General features: G+C 40.3%; 3 protein-coding genes across 8 annotated transcripts in view; 2 read left to right on the top strand and 1 right to left on the bottom strand.

Moving 5' to 3' along the window:
• Positions 1-2,405, top strand: part of PANX3 (pannexin 3) — a 52,232-nt gene extending 49,827 nt beyond the window's left edge. The window contains exons 4-5 of the mRNA XM_074303942.1: positions 911-1,125; positions 1,553-2,405. Coding sequence (XP_074160043.1) covers positions 911-1,125; positions 1,553-2,192 — 855 coding nt within the window. The 3' untranslated portion in view covers positions 2,193-2,405. The remainder of the gene's footprint in view (positions 1-910; positions 1,126-1,552) is intronic.
• Positions 2,406-5,324: 2,919 nt separating this feature from the next.
• Positions 5,325-11,819, top strand: TBRG1 (transforming growth factor beta regulator 1). The gene is made up of 9 exons (XM_074303941.1): positions 5,325-5,939; positions 6,633-6,703; positions 8,094-8,326; positions 8,815-8,951; positions 9,214-9,360; positions 9,999-10,096; positions 10,247-10,357; positions 10,634-10,776; positions 11,443-11,819. Exons 1-9 carry the CDS (start codon positions 5,790-5,792, stop codon positions 11,589-11,591), a joined length of 1,239 nt encoding a protein of 412 aa, XP_074160042.1. The 5' UTR covers positions 5,325-5,789; the 3' UTR covers positions 11,592-11,819.
• Positions 11,820-12,813: 994 nt separating this feature from the next.
• The window catches only part of SIAE (sialic acid acetylesterase), a 42,887-nt gene continuing 39,862 nt past the window's right edge, over positions 12,814-15,838 (bottom strand). For all 6 annotated transcript variants that reach the window (XM_074303938.1, XM_074303934.1, XM_074303935.1 and 3 more), the window contains 3 exons: positions 15,410-15,564; positions 14,732-14,927; positions 12,814-13,554 (listed from right to left, as the gene is read on the bottom strand). In XM_074303938.1, the coding sequence (XP_074160039.1) occupies positions 13,336-13,554; positions 14,732-14,927; positions 15,410-15,564 (570 nt within the window). In that variant the 3' untranslated portion in view covers positions 12,814-13,335. The remainder of the gene's footprint in view (positions 13,555-14,731; positions 14,928-15,409; positions 15,565-15,838) is intronic.

Genomic DNA, 15,838 nt, shown 5'->3' with positions numbered 1-15,838 from the left:
GATATGTTTCTTTTTCACTTTTTTTCACTCTATTCCAAGTGTGGTTTGAGGTCCAGTCATTTCCCTCTAATATAGTCAGAAGCTATGAATCAGTAATTCACAATTACTAACCAATTACTAAGTGTCTACTATGTACCCACCATTGATTAAATGTTATAAGGTTGAGCACTTATATCCTAGTTGGAAAAATAAGATACCCACATGGAATGCCCAGAAATTAATTAAAGACCATATGTTGTTGAATGTTAGATGTGGCATGAACACACATACATGAGCATACAGAAAATGGAGATAATAGTATAATTTGGAATAATCATGAAAGATTTCATAAAAGGAAGTGTTGTGGAAAGGATTTTAGTTCTGATAAAAGACTTCTAAATCTCTTCCAACAAGGAAACCTCTGATACTATAATGAAGTTGGCTTTGAAAAATGAATAGAATCTTAATGTTTAATAATATGGAAAATGGGGGGGGGGGGCGGGGACTGAGCTCACAGAAAGGGGAAGGAAGAGATTGCAGGTGCTGACACCTCTTTTCCTAGCATTATGCTATCAAATCTGCAAAACTCTGGCATCTAGTTCTATTTATGGAAATATCTTTCACTTTTCTTTCCCTGATGATGGAATTTGTCCATTCTTGAAAATTACCAGCCTAGTTAGTGATCAGGGGATTTCCTTAATCTTGTTGAGAGTCACTGACCTTGGCCCTGCTAAGAGATATCAGTTCTTAGGTCTGGGTTGGCTCACAATATGTGCTGTCATTTATACCCTTGATATAGGAAGGGGGAATAGAAATATTCATCTCTTCAATGCTCTTTTTCAAAAAAAAAAAAAAAAAAAACCTCATCTCATAATATTCAGAATTTTTGCTTTAGCCCAATAATCACTGAAGTTCCACTATTGCCCTGCAGGTTCTCCCCTATTCCCTCTTGGCTCTGGCTGTAATCATGTACCTACCAACTCTGCTATGGAATTATGTGGCTGCTCCCTCTCTCAGCTCTGACCTCCTATTCATTATCAGTGAACTGGACAAGTCTTATAACCGCTCCATCCGGCTGGTACAGCACATGCTAAAGATCCGTCAGAAGAGTTCTGACCCTGATGATTTCTGGGAGGAGCTAGAGAAGTGAGTTTGTTGTCCCACCTATATACTGCTCTCATCTATTCTTTCCTGAAAGTCTAAGTTCCAATGAGAGTAAGAGAAGGGGCCTGGAGGTAGTTTGGCATCCATGCAATTAAAATCACCTCATTTTCTACTTGACTTTTGTTTCCAAGAATTCAAAATACTTAACACCTCATATCATTAATTCATCTAAAAGGAGAAACATAAAGATGCCCTTGATAGAAATAGAGAAGTTTGAAAAAGGGATCAAAATAATAACTCCAGCTCAAAGAACACATTATTGAGTGCAATGAACCTTTTCAGACTCCCACAATGCAACTATCACTATTTGGTTTTCATTGGGCAGCGATTTAAAAAGCTTTTCAAAGTCAACCACTGAACATGCTTGCTAATTCTGCATTTTTTTCCTTTTTTCTCTCTTTCCCCCAAGGGCTCGGAAAGAACGATTTTTTGAGTTCCCTCTGCTAGAGAAATACCTTGCCTGTAAGCAGCGTTCACACATCCTGGTGGCTATCTACCTCCTAAGGAATTCCCTCTTGCTCCTCTTTATCTCAATCACTTGCCTGTACCTTGGATACTTCCACCTGAATATCTTCTTCCAAGAGGAGTTTAGTTGTTCTATCAAAATGGGGCTGCTAAAGGATGAGATTCATGTCCCAGATCTGATTACATGCAGGCTGACCTCTCTTTCCATCTTCCAGATGATCAGCTTTTCCAGTGCAGCAGTGTATTTAATCCTGGTACCAGTGATAATGTACAATCTGACACGACTATGTCAGTGGGATAAGAGACTACTCTCTGTCTATGAGATGCTACCAGCTTTTGATCTACTCAGTAGAAAAATGCTGGGCTGCCCTATCAATGATCTCAATGTGATCCTGCTTTTTCTTCGTGCCAACATCTCTGAGCTCATCTCTTTCAGCTGGTTGAGTGTTTTGTGTGTATTGAAAGACACAACCAGTCAGAAGCACCATATTGACACAGTGGTAGATTTCATGACCTTGTTGGCTGGCTTAGAGCCCTCAAAACCTAAACATCTCACACCCAAGGTATGTGATGATCACCCATAGTCACAGACATACAGGGTAAGAATTCTGATGGAAAAAAAAAGAACAATTCCCCTCAATTGCTGTCATTGCTATTGAACAGAGAACCTCTGAACACATACCATTTGCATGTTTTAGAATTGGGAAGACCTTTGGGGATCAAGTCCATTATAACCCAAAAAATTTCATTCCTAGGTAAAACCATAATGTTAGGCATTAAAAATGATATGATTTGAATCACAGTGCTCTTGGATATTAATAAGCAATAAGCTAAGGATAAAGGTCCAACTGAAACAGTGAGAAAGAAGGGGGGAGCTATTTATGAATATATGCATTGTTCATATTTTTGTTCCATGGTTCTTATCCAGATGCAAGATCCTAACAGGCCAAAGATTAAATGGACATTTAGCCAAGAAATTGTGACTTTTACAGTAGTGACTCAACTCCTCAAAAATTCCTGTCATCATAAGAATTTGTCCATCATGTTTTGGAAAATAAATGATGGTGAAGGGAACCTGCAAACAGGGCCCAATCTGTCTCCAAAGCTGCCCTTAGTGATTGAGGCAGGCAGAACCTAGGCCAAAAGGAAAAATTTAGAAAAAGGCTAGAATTATATAGTTCCCTATCATCTTAATTAGATTTTAAAATGAATCATCTCCCCCTTTTCATCATCGCCATCACTCACCTTGATACTTGCATTATTTTTTAAGGCTTACAAACAACTTTTCATGATCTCAACTAGAGATTTATAACACTAAGAGCCAGAACCATGAATTGGATTCCACATCTCTTCCTGGAGAGATGTCATTGGAATTCAACATATGTCATTGAAAATAATTCTGTACAACTATACATTGCAAAGGCCATAGTAACAAAACAATCACTATTAAAAAAAAAATAAACTGTTGGTACTGAGTTCCTTCCAAGAAACTTCTTGTTTAGAGATGGCCAATTTTATCCAGGTAGCAGCACAATGGCTTGTTACACATAGTTCAATCCTGCTACTCATTGGCATGGAAGTTTTGACTCGGTCTGTTTTTCTAACCTGCGCTGATTTTCCCCTGCTTAGGCAGCCCAATGGCCTTCTACCTTGGGAGGATCAGTTTTAGCTCTACTACAACTCGGAACTTTGTACCTCAAGGATCCACCTGGCTCAGCCTCCCACAAAAGCAGGGATTCTACATGAGCTCCTCTAAATCCACATTGTTCTCTGATATTATGCTTAATCTAATCATCATTGAAATCTAAATTTCTGGAAATATTTTATTTTATTTTTTTACCATGGATGTGGAAGCAGAGGAGGTGGCAGGAAGTCAATTGAGCTTCATATTATAAATTCCTCTTTTCAGCTGTACATCAGAAAATCTTTGCATTTGCAATTTAAACTAGCAATAAAGCTCCTGGAATCAAAAAAGAATTGATATACTTGATTTCTATAACTTTACCTAAAATTCATCAAATTGGCTAGTAATAGATTGCTTTCCCACTCAAGTACTTAGGGATCCTTCAAACACTGCCTCAGGAGGAAGAGTCAGACCTAAATTCTAAACTTTTTTTATATGGAGACTGACGAGTTCCATTAACTCAAAGAAGTCTGAAAGCTATATCAAAGGGGACATTTTTCTTCAGCCTTCTATATGTGGATGCAAAGAGGCCTGAAAAAACCTGGGCCTAAAATAAATCAGGTAGCTGACAAAAAAATTTAACAAAAATTGAAAACTGCCTACACAAGCAGCTGATTGTATAGCTCTGTAATCATTAAATGGGCCGCTAGGTGGCACAACAGATAGAGGGCCCAGCCTGGAGTCAGAAGAATTCAAGTTCAATGTCAGTCTTAGATACTTATTAACTATGTGGCCCTGGGCAAGTCACTTAACTTCCATGCCTTAGTTTCCTCATTAAGTTAGAGAAGGAATGGCAAATCACTCCACCAAGAAAACACCCCACGTGGAATCACAAAGTGTGGGTCATGAATGAATTATAATATTCAGCAAATGTATAATTACCATAAAATGGATGATGTTATTTAGTAGGGTTTTTTTTAAGTTTTTATTTTTTATTTTAAATTCACCATCTTTACCTATCTATAAACAAGTTTAAAAAAGGAAAAATCAAGCCCTCAATACGTAGCTTCAGGGTTGAACTAAAGAAATTTTCACATTAATCAAGTCTGAATTACCTCTCTGTCAGGAGGGGAATGAAAAATGTCCATATTAGCTTAGTCTCTGTCAGGAGACTTATTTCATCTTCATTCTCAGGAATTTCTGAGTTATCACTAAGGCTCTAATCTGAAACTGGTCTCCTAACTTTGCTCAATCACGCTACAAGTTCTTCCCAGTGTTCTCTCAAATAGTCCATTTTGGGTTGATTTGGGTTCCCTCCCCCCCAAAAGTTGGTAATAATCTCTACAGACAAGAAGATTCCAAAAAAATTATCCAGAAAGCCAAGAGTAATCAGGTTTAGGAAATCACAGCAAGCACTTCACTTTGTTCAACCACCATTCCCCATTTCCTCATGAGCACGTTTTCCAGCTTTGTCCCAGTGCTCCTCACACTTTTTAAATAGGGGCCAGTTCACTGTCCCTCAGACTGTGGGAGGGCCCGACTATAGTGAAAACAAAAGCTCACACTCTGTCTCCGCCCCTCAACCCATTTGCCATAACGGGGCTGCTTGTGGCTGTAGTTTGAGAACCCCGGTAACGGATCCCGTATTGCACAATATATGCACTCATTGGGAACTGAACGCCACAAGACGTGTTCCACCGGCTCGGCCTCCCACTTCCGCTTTGCCTTTGTGTTTTTCTCACCCAGTAAAATTCTAGCTTCTTCTCCTTAATCCTGGGCGCAAAGATAGTATTTCGTGGCTTTTATTTTATTTTAACTAATGGAATCCCAGTCCAAGCACTTTCCCCAGCCTTATACCCAAACACATGGGGACTGTTCCAAAGCGCTGAATAAATGACGAATAAAGCGCGACTTAACCGCCCTAAGACCTTGGAAACCCTCCTGTAAGGAGGCATGAGACTTCGATATTTGGGCCGGGTATTTGGCCCTAAAACCACGGGGGGTCATGGTCAAGCCAGCAGGGCACAGGTGCGCAAGAGCCCAAGGCCTAGGCAAAAACCTGCAGGAGGAGACCGGGAGACGGGAAGCGCGAGAGAAGGGTGCCCTTCCCACGTGCCAACACAACGGCCTCTAACCTATCCTAGGGACCGGAGACTCCCTGCTTCCTGATCGGCCAGAACGAGCCTCAGAACAGGAGCTTCGGCTTTCTTTTCCGGCCGCGCAACCGCAGATCCGACGTGTCGCAGCCAATAGTCCCCTCTAAAGTCGTCATGCCTTCCTAGCGGGCCTCGACCTCCAGGGGGCGCAATACTTCCGAACAAAAACCGTCATTTCCTCTAAGCCTGGGTCCCTTCCGGTGACTGGCGGGATCCGGAAGCGCAGCGCTGGCACTGGATAGTGGGCCTGAGTAGCTGTCCCCCGGGCCTTCTCGGCCTTTTCCGCCTCGGATCCGGCAAGCCGTTCTCTCTTCCTTCTCTCGGGAGCAGGAGCCGATGCCGCGAACCCAGGCGGGGCCTCCGGAACGCGCTCCCTGGAGCCCCGGCGGCCGGGCCGGGTCATGAGCCTCCTGAGTGGCTTCGCCTCCTCTCCTCTGTCCCCGCTGCAGGCGAGCAAGCCCAGGATGAAAAAGCCCCCAAAGAAGAGCCAGAACGAGAAGTACCGGCTGAAGTACCTCCGGCTGCGGAAGGCGGCCAAGGCCACGGTGTTTGTGAGTCCTCCCGCCCGTGGCCGTAGTCCCTGCCGGGGCCAGTTACCCCACCCCCTCAGCCAAGCTCCTTGTCCATATCTTGTCCCGGCCCCACCTCTGAGTTTCTCTCTAGAGCCTGCTTCCCGTCCGGAAGGCCTAACTCTTCCAAAACTGGGGCAGCGGGTCACCGTCTCTTATTTGTTGTGGGGAGGGAAGTCACTAGACCTTTTCCTACCAAAAGCATGGAAAGTTCCAAACGTTTTTTCCTTGAAATTCGAAAAGGGGATATGGAAAGAGACCTTTCATGTAAGGTGTTGAGTTTTGCTTTGTTGCTCTTTAAGTGTTCTTCCTAAGTGTGGGAGCAGCTGAAGCAGCCTAGGTTCATCACTTTGAGGTCTGCTACACTCCACGAAAGTCACTGCACCTGGAGGCATGTAGAAAGTGGCAGGTCCTCATGAAACAGACACACCCTTTGGTTATGCGGCATTCATACTAAAGAACAGATGCTAGAGGTCTCGTTGTAGAACTCTTCCCCTTGTCTGTCACCCTGGAGGGAGCTTTGTTTCCGTGTTCTCCCTAGGCTTCAGTAGATGCCCCAGCCCTGAAAACTTAAGACATCCCATAGCTTAACTAATTTTTTTTTTTTTAACTTCGTGCCAATACCTTTTATTCCTGATCCTATTCAAGTGATGCTTTTCAAAATTTTTCCTAAAGGAAAATGCAGCTATTTGTGATGAAATTGCCCGCCTTGAGGAAAAGTTTATCAAAGCAAAAGAAGAAAGGAGGTGAGTCAGCTACATTTCATAGCTGCAAACCATATTTTTAATTTATTGTACAAAATAATAGATTTTTTTTTCAGCTTTGGTTCTTCAGTACATGGCAGAGACCCTAGGCATATAGGCTTTCTTGAATAGTTAATCAGCTTTCCACAGGCATTTTAAGCTGTTTGTGACAAATACTGTGCTAAATCCTGGGGATACAAGAACATAGTTTGTGCCATCAAGAAGATCATATTCTAGTGGTTAAAGACAACCTGCAAACATTGCATCACAAGATATGTGCTATGCAAATGGAAGGTAATCTCAGAGGGAAGGGGTAGTAGGAAAGACCGCCTACAGAAGATGGAATCTGAATTGAATCTTGTTTAAAACCAAGAGACAGGAAAGAAGAGAGACAGTCCCAGACATTGGGAACAGCTGTGGAAAGCACAGCCTCAAGAGATGGAGTGTGAAGAGCACAAGGCCAGATATTATTTGAGGTTTCTTAGCAAAGCTACTAGAGTGGGTTGCCATTTTCTTCTCCAACTCATTTTACATATAAGGAAATTAAGACAAATAGGGGTAAGTGACTTGCCCAGGACAATACAGCTTACAGGTGTCTTGAGACTCAGGCCTTCCAGGCCCAGTGTTCTATCTACTGAGCCACCTAGCTGCCCTGTTCAGTGTCTGGTAAAATGTAAATGTATGCATGGTGAAGAGTATACAAATATGGTCCCACCACCCCTCAAGACTTGACACATCTAAAAAGCATGGCTCCTTAAACTTTTCCCTCTCGTGACCCCTTTTTGCCCAAGAAATTTTTATTTGACCCTGGGATATAAGTATATAAAGCAAACATTTATTGATAATAAATCATAATTTTGTAACCCCCACACACACACACTTTCAGTTGTGAGATCTCATATGAGGTCTCCACCAACAGTTTAAGAAGCTGAGATCTAAAGGAATCTTAGGGGCAATGGGAAGAAGAACTGATCATCTCTTAGTGGCTTTTTTAATCTTGGATCTTAGATAAGGGCTGCACTTTTTAATATCAGTCTCCTTCCCTCATCCAGTATAATACTAATAGCTCATAGAAATGCTTAATGTTATAACTCATTTACCACTTAGCCCTTTCAGGTAAGTAGTTCAAATACTATTATCCTTTTATTACAAATGAAACTATTCAGAGAGATGATGTCTTACTTAGGTCCCATAGTTAGATAAAAAGTAGAGATGGGATTTGAATCCAGGTCTTCTGACTGCAAAGCCAGTACTCTTTCTACTATAATGTTGACATTTTTATACACAGTTCTAGTATTTTTTAGTATCCAAAGCTCAAATGTAACTTTGACAAAATTAAGCATATGCTATACTTTTTTTATCTTTGTTTTGTTTTGCCCCTTCGTCATCTAAGGTACCTCCTGAAAAAGCTACTTCAGCTACAAACTCTGACTGAAGGAGACACCCAGACTGTAACAACCACCCACAGTTCTAATCTGCCTTTGAGTTATGGTGTGGCCACCTCTGTGGGTCCCATTCAAGGAGCTGGACCTGTTCCTGTATCCAGCTCTGTGGTTGAAGAACCATTTGGGAAGAAACCCAAGAAGGAGAAAAAGGAAAAAGGAAAAGAAAACAACAAAGTGGAAGGTACTTTGCCTAAGGATGTCAGTCTGCTAGTTTTCTCACATATTCATAGCAGATACCCAGCACTGTGACTGGTGTCTACATATTGCCAAAAAAAAAAAAAAAAAAAAAAAAAAAACACCTTAGCACTGATGGGAAGAAATTCAGATTAGATTCAGATTAGACATAAAGAAAAAAAGCTGGGCTCCCATCTTTTTTTGGATAGAGAGGTACAATAGAGACTAGGTCTCTTTTAGGAAAGCTCTCCTGGCTTTGAAAATTTTAGACAATTAAAATGAAACTTTCAGAGGGGGAAGACCCCTGGAGGTACAAAGGGCTAATTGGTTATGAAAAGGTGGGTGAATTAGTAAGTACTCCAAGGGCCTGGAGAAATCCCAGAGCCCAAGCAGTATGTAGAGCCAAAAAATTTAACTGTAGTTTCCACATGTAAATTCTGCCCCTTTACTCAGTACAAGGAGCCTAAAGTGGGTGACCCCAGGTTTGCGTTTCAGTTCTGAAGAAAGCATCCAAGAAAAAGAAAATGGAGGGAGGTGCTCGCAAGCTGGTTCAGCCCATTGCCCTGGATCCCTCGGGACGGCCTGTGTTTCCCATCGGACTAGGGGGTCTAACAGTTTATAGCCTAGGGGAGGTGAGTGAGACCAGTGGTGGGTAGAGAGGGTGATCAGCTAAATTTGGGAATGGGATTAAATGTCAATGAGACATTTCTGGTCTGTTCCCATTAGCAAGTAACCCTTTGCCAGTCTGCACTATTCTTAGAATAGTCCCCAGGAGATAAGGTCAGTTTTCTGCCATACACACACTCCAGGGATATGAGTCACTATATGTCAATTCCAGGTGACCCCAAGTTGTGACCACAAACCTTGTGGGGGTGGGGGTCCTTTTCACTATAGATCATCACTGATCGGCCTGGCTTCCATGATGAGAGCGCTATCTACCCTGTGGGTTTCTGCAGTACCCGAGTGTATGCCAGCATGAAGTACCCAGACCAGAAGTGTTTATACACCTGTCAAATCAAGGATGGTGGTACGCAGCCCCAGGTACTAGTTCTTCTAGGGTGTGTGTGTGTGTGTGTGTGTGTGTGTGTGTGTGTGTGTGTGTGTTTTGTAGCTACTATAAGAGTTCACAATATGACCTATCAATTTAAGAAAATGAGGTCCACATATAGAGTCAGGAATAGTATGACTCTCTTGGACCTCAGAGTACACTAAGTATGAAAGAAACTAAACTGATACAAAACTCCTAACCCTTTTTTCATATTTTTCTTCTTAAAGCGTAGACATGATATTGTCCAGTTTCCAAATCATTACTACTTCCTGTCCCCAGGATTTGTATTCATACTTCATGGGTTTGTACTTAGGTTATAACTGTGAGATTAAGTGCAAGTAGAGGATCTAAGAGTTTCTAAACTTTGCTGAAGAGGAGTGCTTGGAATATACCAGCCTGCCTGACCAATCTAGATAAATTAATGGCCCACAAATCAATCAAACCTTCCCAGTTTTATTTGAGTTCTTGTCTTGTTCTGTGGCTCTCCTCTGAGAGAAGCATTCTTACCCAATATCCATTGTGAGAGAGTAGCTTCAGATTCTACAGTGAGGTAATTATAACAATAGCATGATTTGTATTCTCACCTTCGTTGGGATGATTTGCATGAACTACTCCATCATTATCTTTCCAGTTTGAGATTGTGCCTGAGGATGACCCTGAGAATGTCATTGTGGGCTCTTCTGCAAATGCCTGTCATGCTGAACTACTCAAGATCATCAGTGCAGCTCGGTGAGTTAGCCCACTGGTGGACAAAATGCCATGTATTGATACACATTGTGAGACATTTTTCTTGCTCTCAGCTTTGGACTGAGGTCTTTCTTTCTCTTGGATCCTTGTCCTTCTGAGTAGGATATTCCAGTTTTTTCCCTTGCTCTTTAGGGGGAAGCTACTTCCCAGTGTGCTTCCATCTGGAGCTGATTTCTTTGGGTTTTCTCATCCAACCATTCACAACCTGATCCAGAGTTGTCCAGGAGCTCGGAAATGTGTCAAGTGAGTGTGGCCACATCTGCTTTCCCAAGGGAGGAAGAACCAGAATAATCACTTGCCCAGAGAACCTAAGGCTAAACTAGGACTCTAACTATGCCAGTCTGTTTCTTTTATCTATAATAGGTAATATAGTGGGTAGAGAGAACTTAGGTTTACTGAAGGGATAAGGATCTGGATGTTGAAGGATGTTCATAAAAACATAGTACCCAAATATATACTAAAATGGTTAGGGGAAAATAGATTGTATTGCTAACAGAAATGCTCCCTCTTATTCTACAGTTACCAGTGGGTGAAGTTTGATGTGTGTAAAGCTGGGGATGGTCAGGTCCCCCAGGGGCTGCCAGACAATGATGCAACTATGAGCTTTGAGGCCTTTCAGAGACAGGCCTTTGAAGAAGATCACAATGATCCCATTCTACCAGGTAACTTTACTTTTTTCTTGAAATTATCAAATTTTTGCCACCTTATCCTTCTGCCCATGGATTGATATCACGTAATCCAAGGCCTTATATGGTATGGATTAGAAATAAACTCAAGTCTTGGACTATAGAATTTACTGCTTTGATTGGCTTTCTCAGCAGAGTTGCTAGAATAAACACTTCAGTCCTAAGGATCTAAGAAAAACTATTCCCCGTCAATTTTGTTCCTGACATACTGCTAAGGAAGGGCACTGAAAAGCTTGGTCTCTAAGACAAATGAGCAAACTAAAGATATTTTGGGATTGGTTCTGGTTCTTCCTTTTTGGATTGTCTTCTCTCAAATGGAGGCCATCACATTCTCTACATAAGTGAGCCTGATCAAACAGCATAATCTACATTAGAGCCTTTATCTAAAGAGCTAGAGGACTAAATTTGAATTAAGCTCTTGTCTATTATCTCTGTAATCTTAAACATCTTTCCACATCTCAGACCTTCAACTTCTTCCTTTATAAAAAATAACCATCCTTACTATATAGGCTTATTGGAGAGACAATCCTGACGAAATTAAATAAATGATGTTAGAAGAATTAATTGCATAGGCCTATTTTACTTAAAATCAGAATTGTGACCTGGCATTAGGGAGCAATAGAATTTATATTGTTTTTCTAGGATCTCTGGATCTCCCAGGGCTCCAGTCTGCATCATTTGTGTCATCCTATCATCAACCCATGTTCCTGACACATGAGCCCCTGCCAGCCACTCACCTGCAGCACATTAAGTCTCCAGCCCAGTGCAGTCCAGCCCACTCTTCAGACTGAACAAGGCAACAGAGAATACACCATGATTATCAGTGTGAAATTTTTAACTTAAGATAAAACTTAGAACATATGAAAGTAGCAGAAACCAGCCTCGGTGATGGAAACATTGACATCCTTTATCATTGTATCACAGAAGATCTCTTGGTAATGATTTTCCTTGGTAAAGACTTAGGCTGTTTTTATCTTTTGTAATAAACTTTTCTTGTCATTCCTGTTTTGTTTTCAAAATGTCGTAATCAGGATCTCACTTTGCTGCTGTTGTTGTTTCTGTTTCTGTCTAAGGCTAAAGTGAATTCCTCTCTCTTCATGTAATTCATATTGCTGAAGCTTACATTACAAAAAAAAAATGATTTTTGACTTAATAAGGCAAACAGTTTGTCATCTAGTTCTACAAGTTAATCTGATTCAATCCTTTGGCTCAAAATGCTACTTTTATTTTTATAGTTAGACTTCATTGAAGGATTATACATAGAGGCTAGAGAAATCTAACCCATGATTTACAGTTAGCATTTTCCTGATCTTTTCTGCCACTATTCTAGAAACAGTCCTAATGTCTGGTTTTAGGTCACTCCTAGCTCTAGATTTTTTGTTCCTAGATTACCATTTTGTTCAGGACATCACTAGGGATTAACAAGAATAGTTTCCTTCCTCTCAAGTCTCCACTGCCTACTCCAGACTTCTTACAGCAGTCATATAGATTTGCCCTTTTAACAGTTCTGATGGCCAGGATCCCTATGTATTCCACCCACCTTGTTTATTCTGAAAACCACCTAAATAAGATGGGACACTTTTCTTATTTCAGCAATATAATTTCTGCTTATAAGTTAGGAATAAATAATGATATTCTGTGATTCATCAGACTGCTTTAAATAGTGTTTAATAAAACTTGGCTTAATAAGGTTTCAAATTAATTGTAACAAAATAAGTATCTAAATCTATGGTTTCAACAGAGTGGTAGGAAGAGCATTATATTTGCAATCAGAAGACCTGGGTTCAAATCCTACATGTCTTGCTAGCTGTGTGACAGTAGACAACCTCAGTTTCTTAATCTATAAAACGGGCAGTACACGGTTGTAAGGAAACTTTTTTAAATCTTAAAAGCATTACATAAATTGATATTAAGACATATTTCTAATATGGTAGGTAGTTATAAGAAAAAAACACGAGTAATGAAAATGATTTTTATATTACGGGGATAAAATAGATAATTTCACTTTAAATGTTTTTTTTTTTTTTTTTTTTTTTAAGTAAAAAGTCCTTCTTAAATATTGGGATTTCCTACAGCATTTAAATTTTAAATGTAGAACAATATATCCCAAACTATTTCTCAGTGTGAATGTGAAGAATTTCCACAAGAAAGTGTCAATGCTAGTGATATTTTTCTATCTCAAATATTAAATCTGCTCAGCTCTGGCTGGGTTTTTTTTTTGTTTGTTTTTGTTTTGTTTTGTTTTGTTTTGAAGGCAGGATTAAGTCACTTGCCTAAGTTTACACAGCTACTAAGTGTCTGAGGCTGGATTTGAACTTGTATACAAGGCCAGTGCTCAATCCACCATGTCACTTAGTTGCCCCTCTAGCTAGCTTCTTAAAGGTTCCACCCATGACTGGTTATAAAAACCAGCCAGGAATTTAAGACATGAGCATTTCATCCAGGATCTAATCAGAGCTAAACTGAAATGAAATCTCAGCCTAATTCAATTATTTTTTTTCTCATTCCTTCTCAAAAGTTTCACAACCGGGAATCTTAATTTGGAATGACTGTGATGAATGGTGGGGCTGGCAAGGCACTGCTAGGGTTATAAATGGGGCACTGTTTGTATTCACATGGCCAAGTACTCCAGGCATAGCGGAAAGCAGTCACAGTGCCATGACAGGAATCAACTTTAAGGACTAGAGTTTGGGAAGAGGAATTGCCCATTGGGGCTGGAATCCACTTACACTGATGGTCATTGCAGCATGAGATCTGAAACAAAAAGAGAACCAATCAACTAGTCAGATTTGGTGAAGCTACAGATTTCAAGAAATTTCCCAAAGACTAGAGCTAGTTGTCCATCCAGTAATAGCAGAGGAGAGAAAACTAACTAGGCATTGTGCTAGATACTTGAGATACAAGGACAAAAAGCGCTTTCTTGAAGGGTGGGCTGGCGTGAAGAACAGGTGAGGCTCTCTAGATAGATGAAAGCTAAATGTGAATGATCAAAAAGGAACAGTGTTGTAGATCCAAAGAAATTTTGTTGACAACAGAGATTGCATTTTTTACCCTCCATCTTTTCATCCATTTCTCTGGTATTCTGGTGATACTCTATTTAGGCTCACAGAGAAGAAAGAGGTCATATAATCCAAACCCCTCATTTTTTTAGATGCAGAAACTGAGGCCCAGAGATATTAAGTTATTTGCCCATTATCAAACAGTAAATTATAGAATTGGAATTTGAACCCAGGGCCTTTGAATTCCAAATCTAACATGTTCATCTTCACTACTACCTCCTCCAAGAGTTCTTGTCCTGTATGCCAAAATTAACACTTTCTTCATCAAACCTCCCCTACCCCATATTACATAGGCTAGCTAAGGGGGGGGGAAATGACCCCCCCAAAAAAAATTGTAGTTCAGAGAACAATAGATTTAGAATCTGGGGACCTAGGTTCACATCTTAGTTGCTATTTATATACTATCTGGATCTGGTCTTAGATAAATTTTTACTTCATCTCTGGTATCTTATTTTTCTCCAAATGTAAATGCTGTGATTAATTTTGCACTAAGATACAGCTAACCAATTGTCAAAACTTAACCTACACAACGATACCCTGTTAACACAAAGTAAACACTATTGGAGTCAGTCAAAGCACAAGATTAATATTCCAAAGACAAGTGCATTTAGGTAACTTAGAAGGTAGCGAACAATTGCAATAACCCAGAGAAAGTGTGAAATAGGGACCCATTTTCAACTGTTTCCCTCCTGTAAGATTTTCCTTCAATTTGCTTACATGCTCAACTTGCTAATATTTATTACATATGTTGCATATATATCTTGGTAAAAGTGTTGATTCACAAATATGTTATAATAAATATATAAGGCTCTGAGCTTAGGGACCCCAGGTGAGTTTGTCAGATTCCATTTGTTTTGCTGTGCCTCACTCACCTCATAAATCTTGTCATCCTCCTCCTGCACCTGGATTTTCTGGTTGTATTCAATTTTGAGAAGCTCTTTGTCAGCTAAGAGTTCTATCTTTTCAGGCAATGGTCCTTGAAAAGGAAGCATCTTCTCTCCATAAGCTATGGCACGGGCTCCCAAATGCAGTCTGTAGGCCACAGTCTGTTTATCTCTAGGATGAATGCTATAAGAAAGAACATGGAGAGGAATATGCATTTAAAGAGTTCAGTCAGCTAAAAGAATAAAACATCTACAACATTTTCCAAACAGGACAAACTTGGTTGGATCTGTAGTTCAAAGCTATTAAGCAGAATTACAATGAGTAGTAGCATAAACTTAGGAGAGGCCTCAAGCTCCCTCTCACCAAGAATTATGACTGCTCCTTGGAGAGGTGCATTTCAGGTCAGGTACCAATGTAGCTCAGAGGTCCTAATTTCAACAAATTGATCTAGGTCGCCTACTTCCCTGGGTGTTCCCCACCCCTCACTTAAAACCATCTGGCTTCTGACTCACATTACATTTTTCCATTTCCCCCACAACTTTTTCTTTCCCAAACCCTTTCCCAGAGCCCATTCATTATTCTTTTCCTGCCTCAAAATGAAACTAATGGCCATTTCTCAGAACAAAATGCTAACACATTGTTCAAGCCAGATCTAAAATTTGTACCTTCCAAAAGGAGAATCTCTGTCACAGAGGTCCATTGCCACAGCCATGAAGGTATTGGGCATCCTCACATTGGGAACATAGCCAAGATCAGCTGTTTGGTGCCAACGGATTCTAGGAAATGCATAATCCTCATCTTTAGACATAGTTGTAGATAACTAAAGAAGAAAACCATTGTTCAGAATAACATCTTAGAATTCCCAAACTGATAATCATTTCCCCAATAAAATAACTCTTTCTTGTGTGACCTATCATTTAACAGTTATCACTGAGTTAGGTATTTTGGGGAATAGAAAGTATAAGAAAGTATAAGATATGATTAACTATCCAATGAAAAGTATAAACAGTGCTAGGAATTTCAAAGAAAGAAAGTAGAGATCACTTGAGACAGTGGATAAAAAAGACATCATAAAAGTCCATCTCATGCCCCTT

Source organism: Sminthopsis crassicaudata, chromosome 3 (genome assembly GCF_048593235.1).
Source record: "Sminthopsis crassicaudata isolate SCR6 chromosome 3, ASM4859323v1, whole genome shotgun sequence".
NCBI lineage: Eukaryota > Metazoa > Chordata > Mammalia > Dasyuromorphia > Dasyuridae > Sminthopsis > Sminthopsis crassicaudata.
This window is presented reverse-complemented; position numbering and strand designations above follow the sequence as displayed.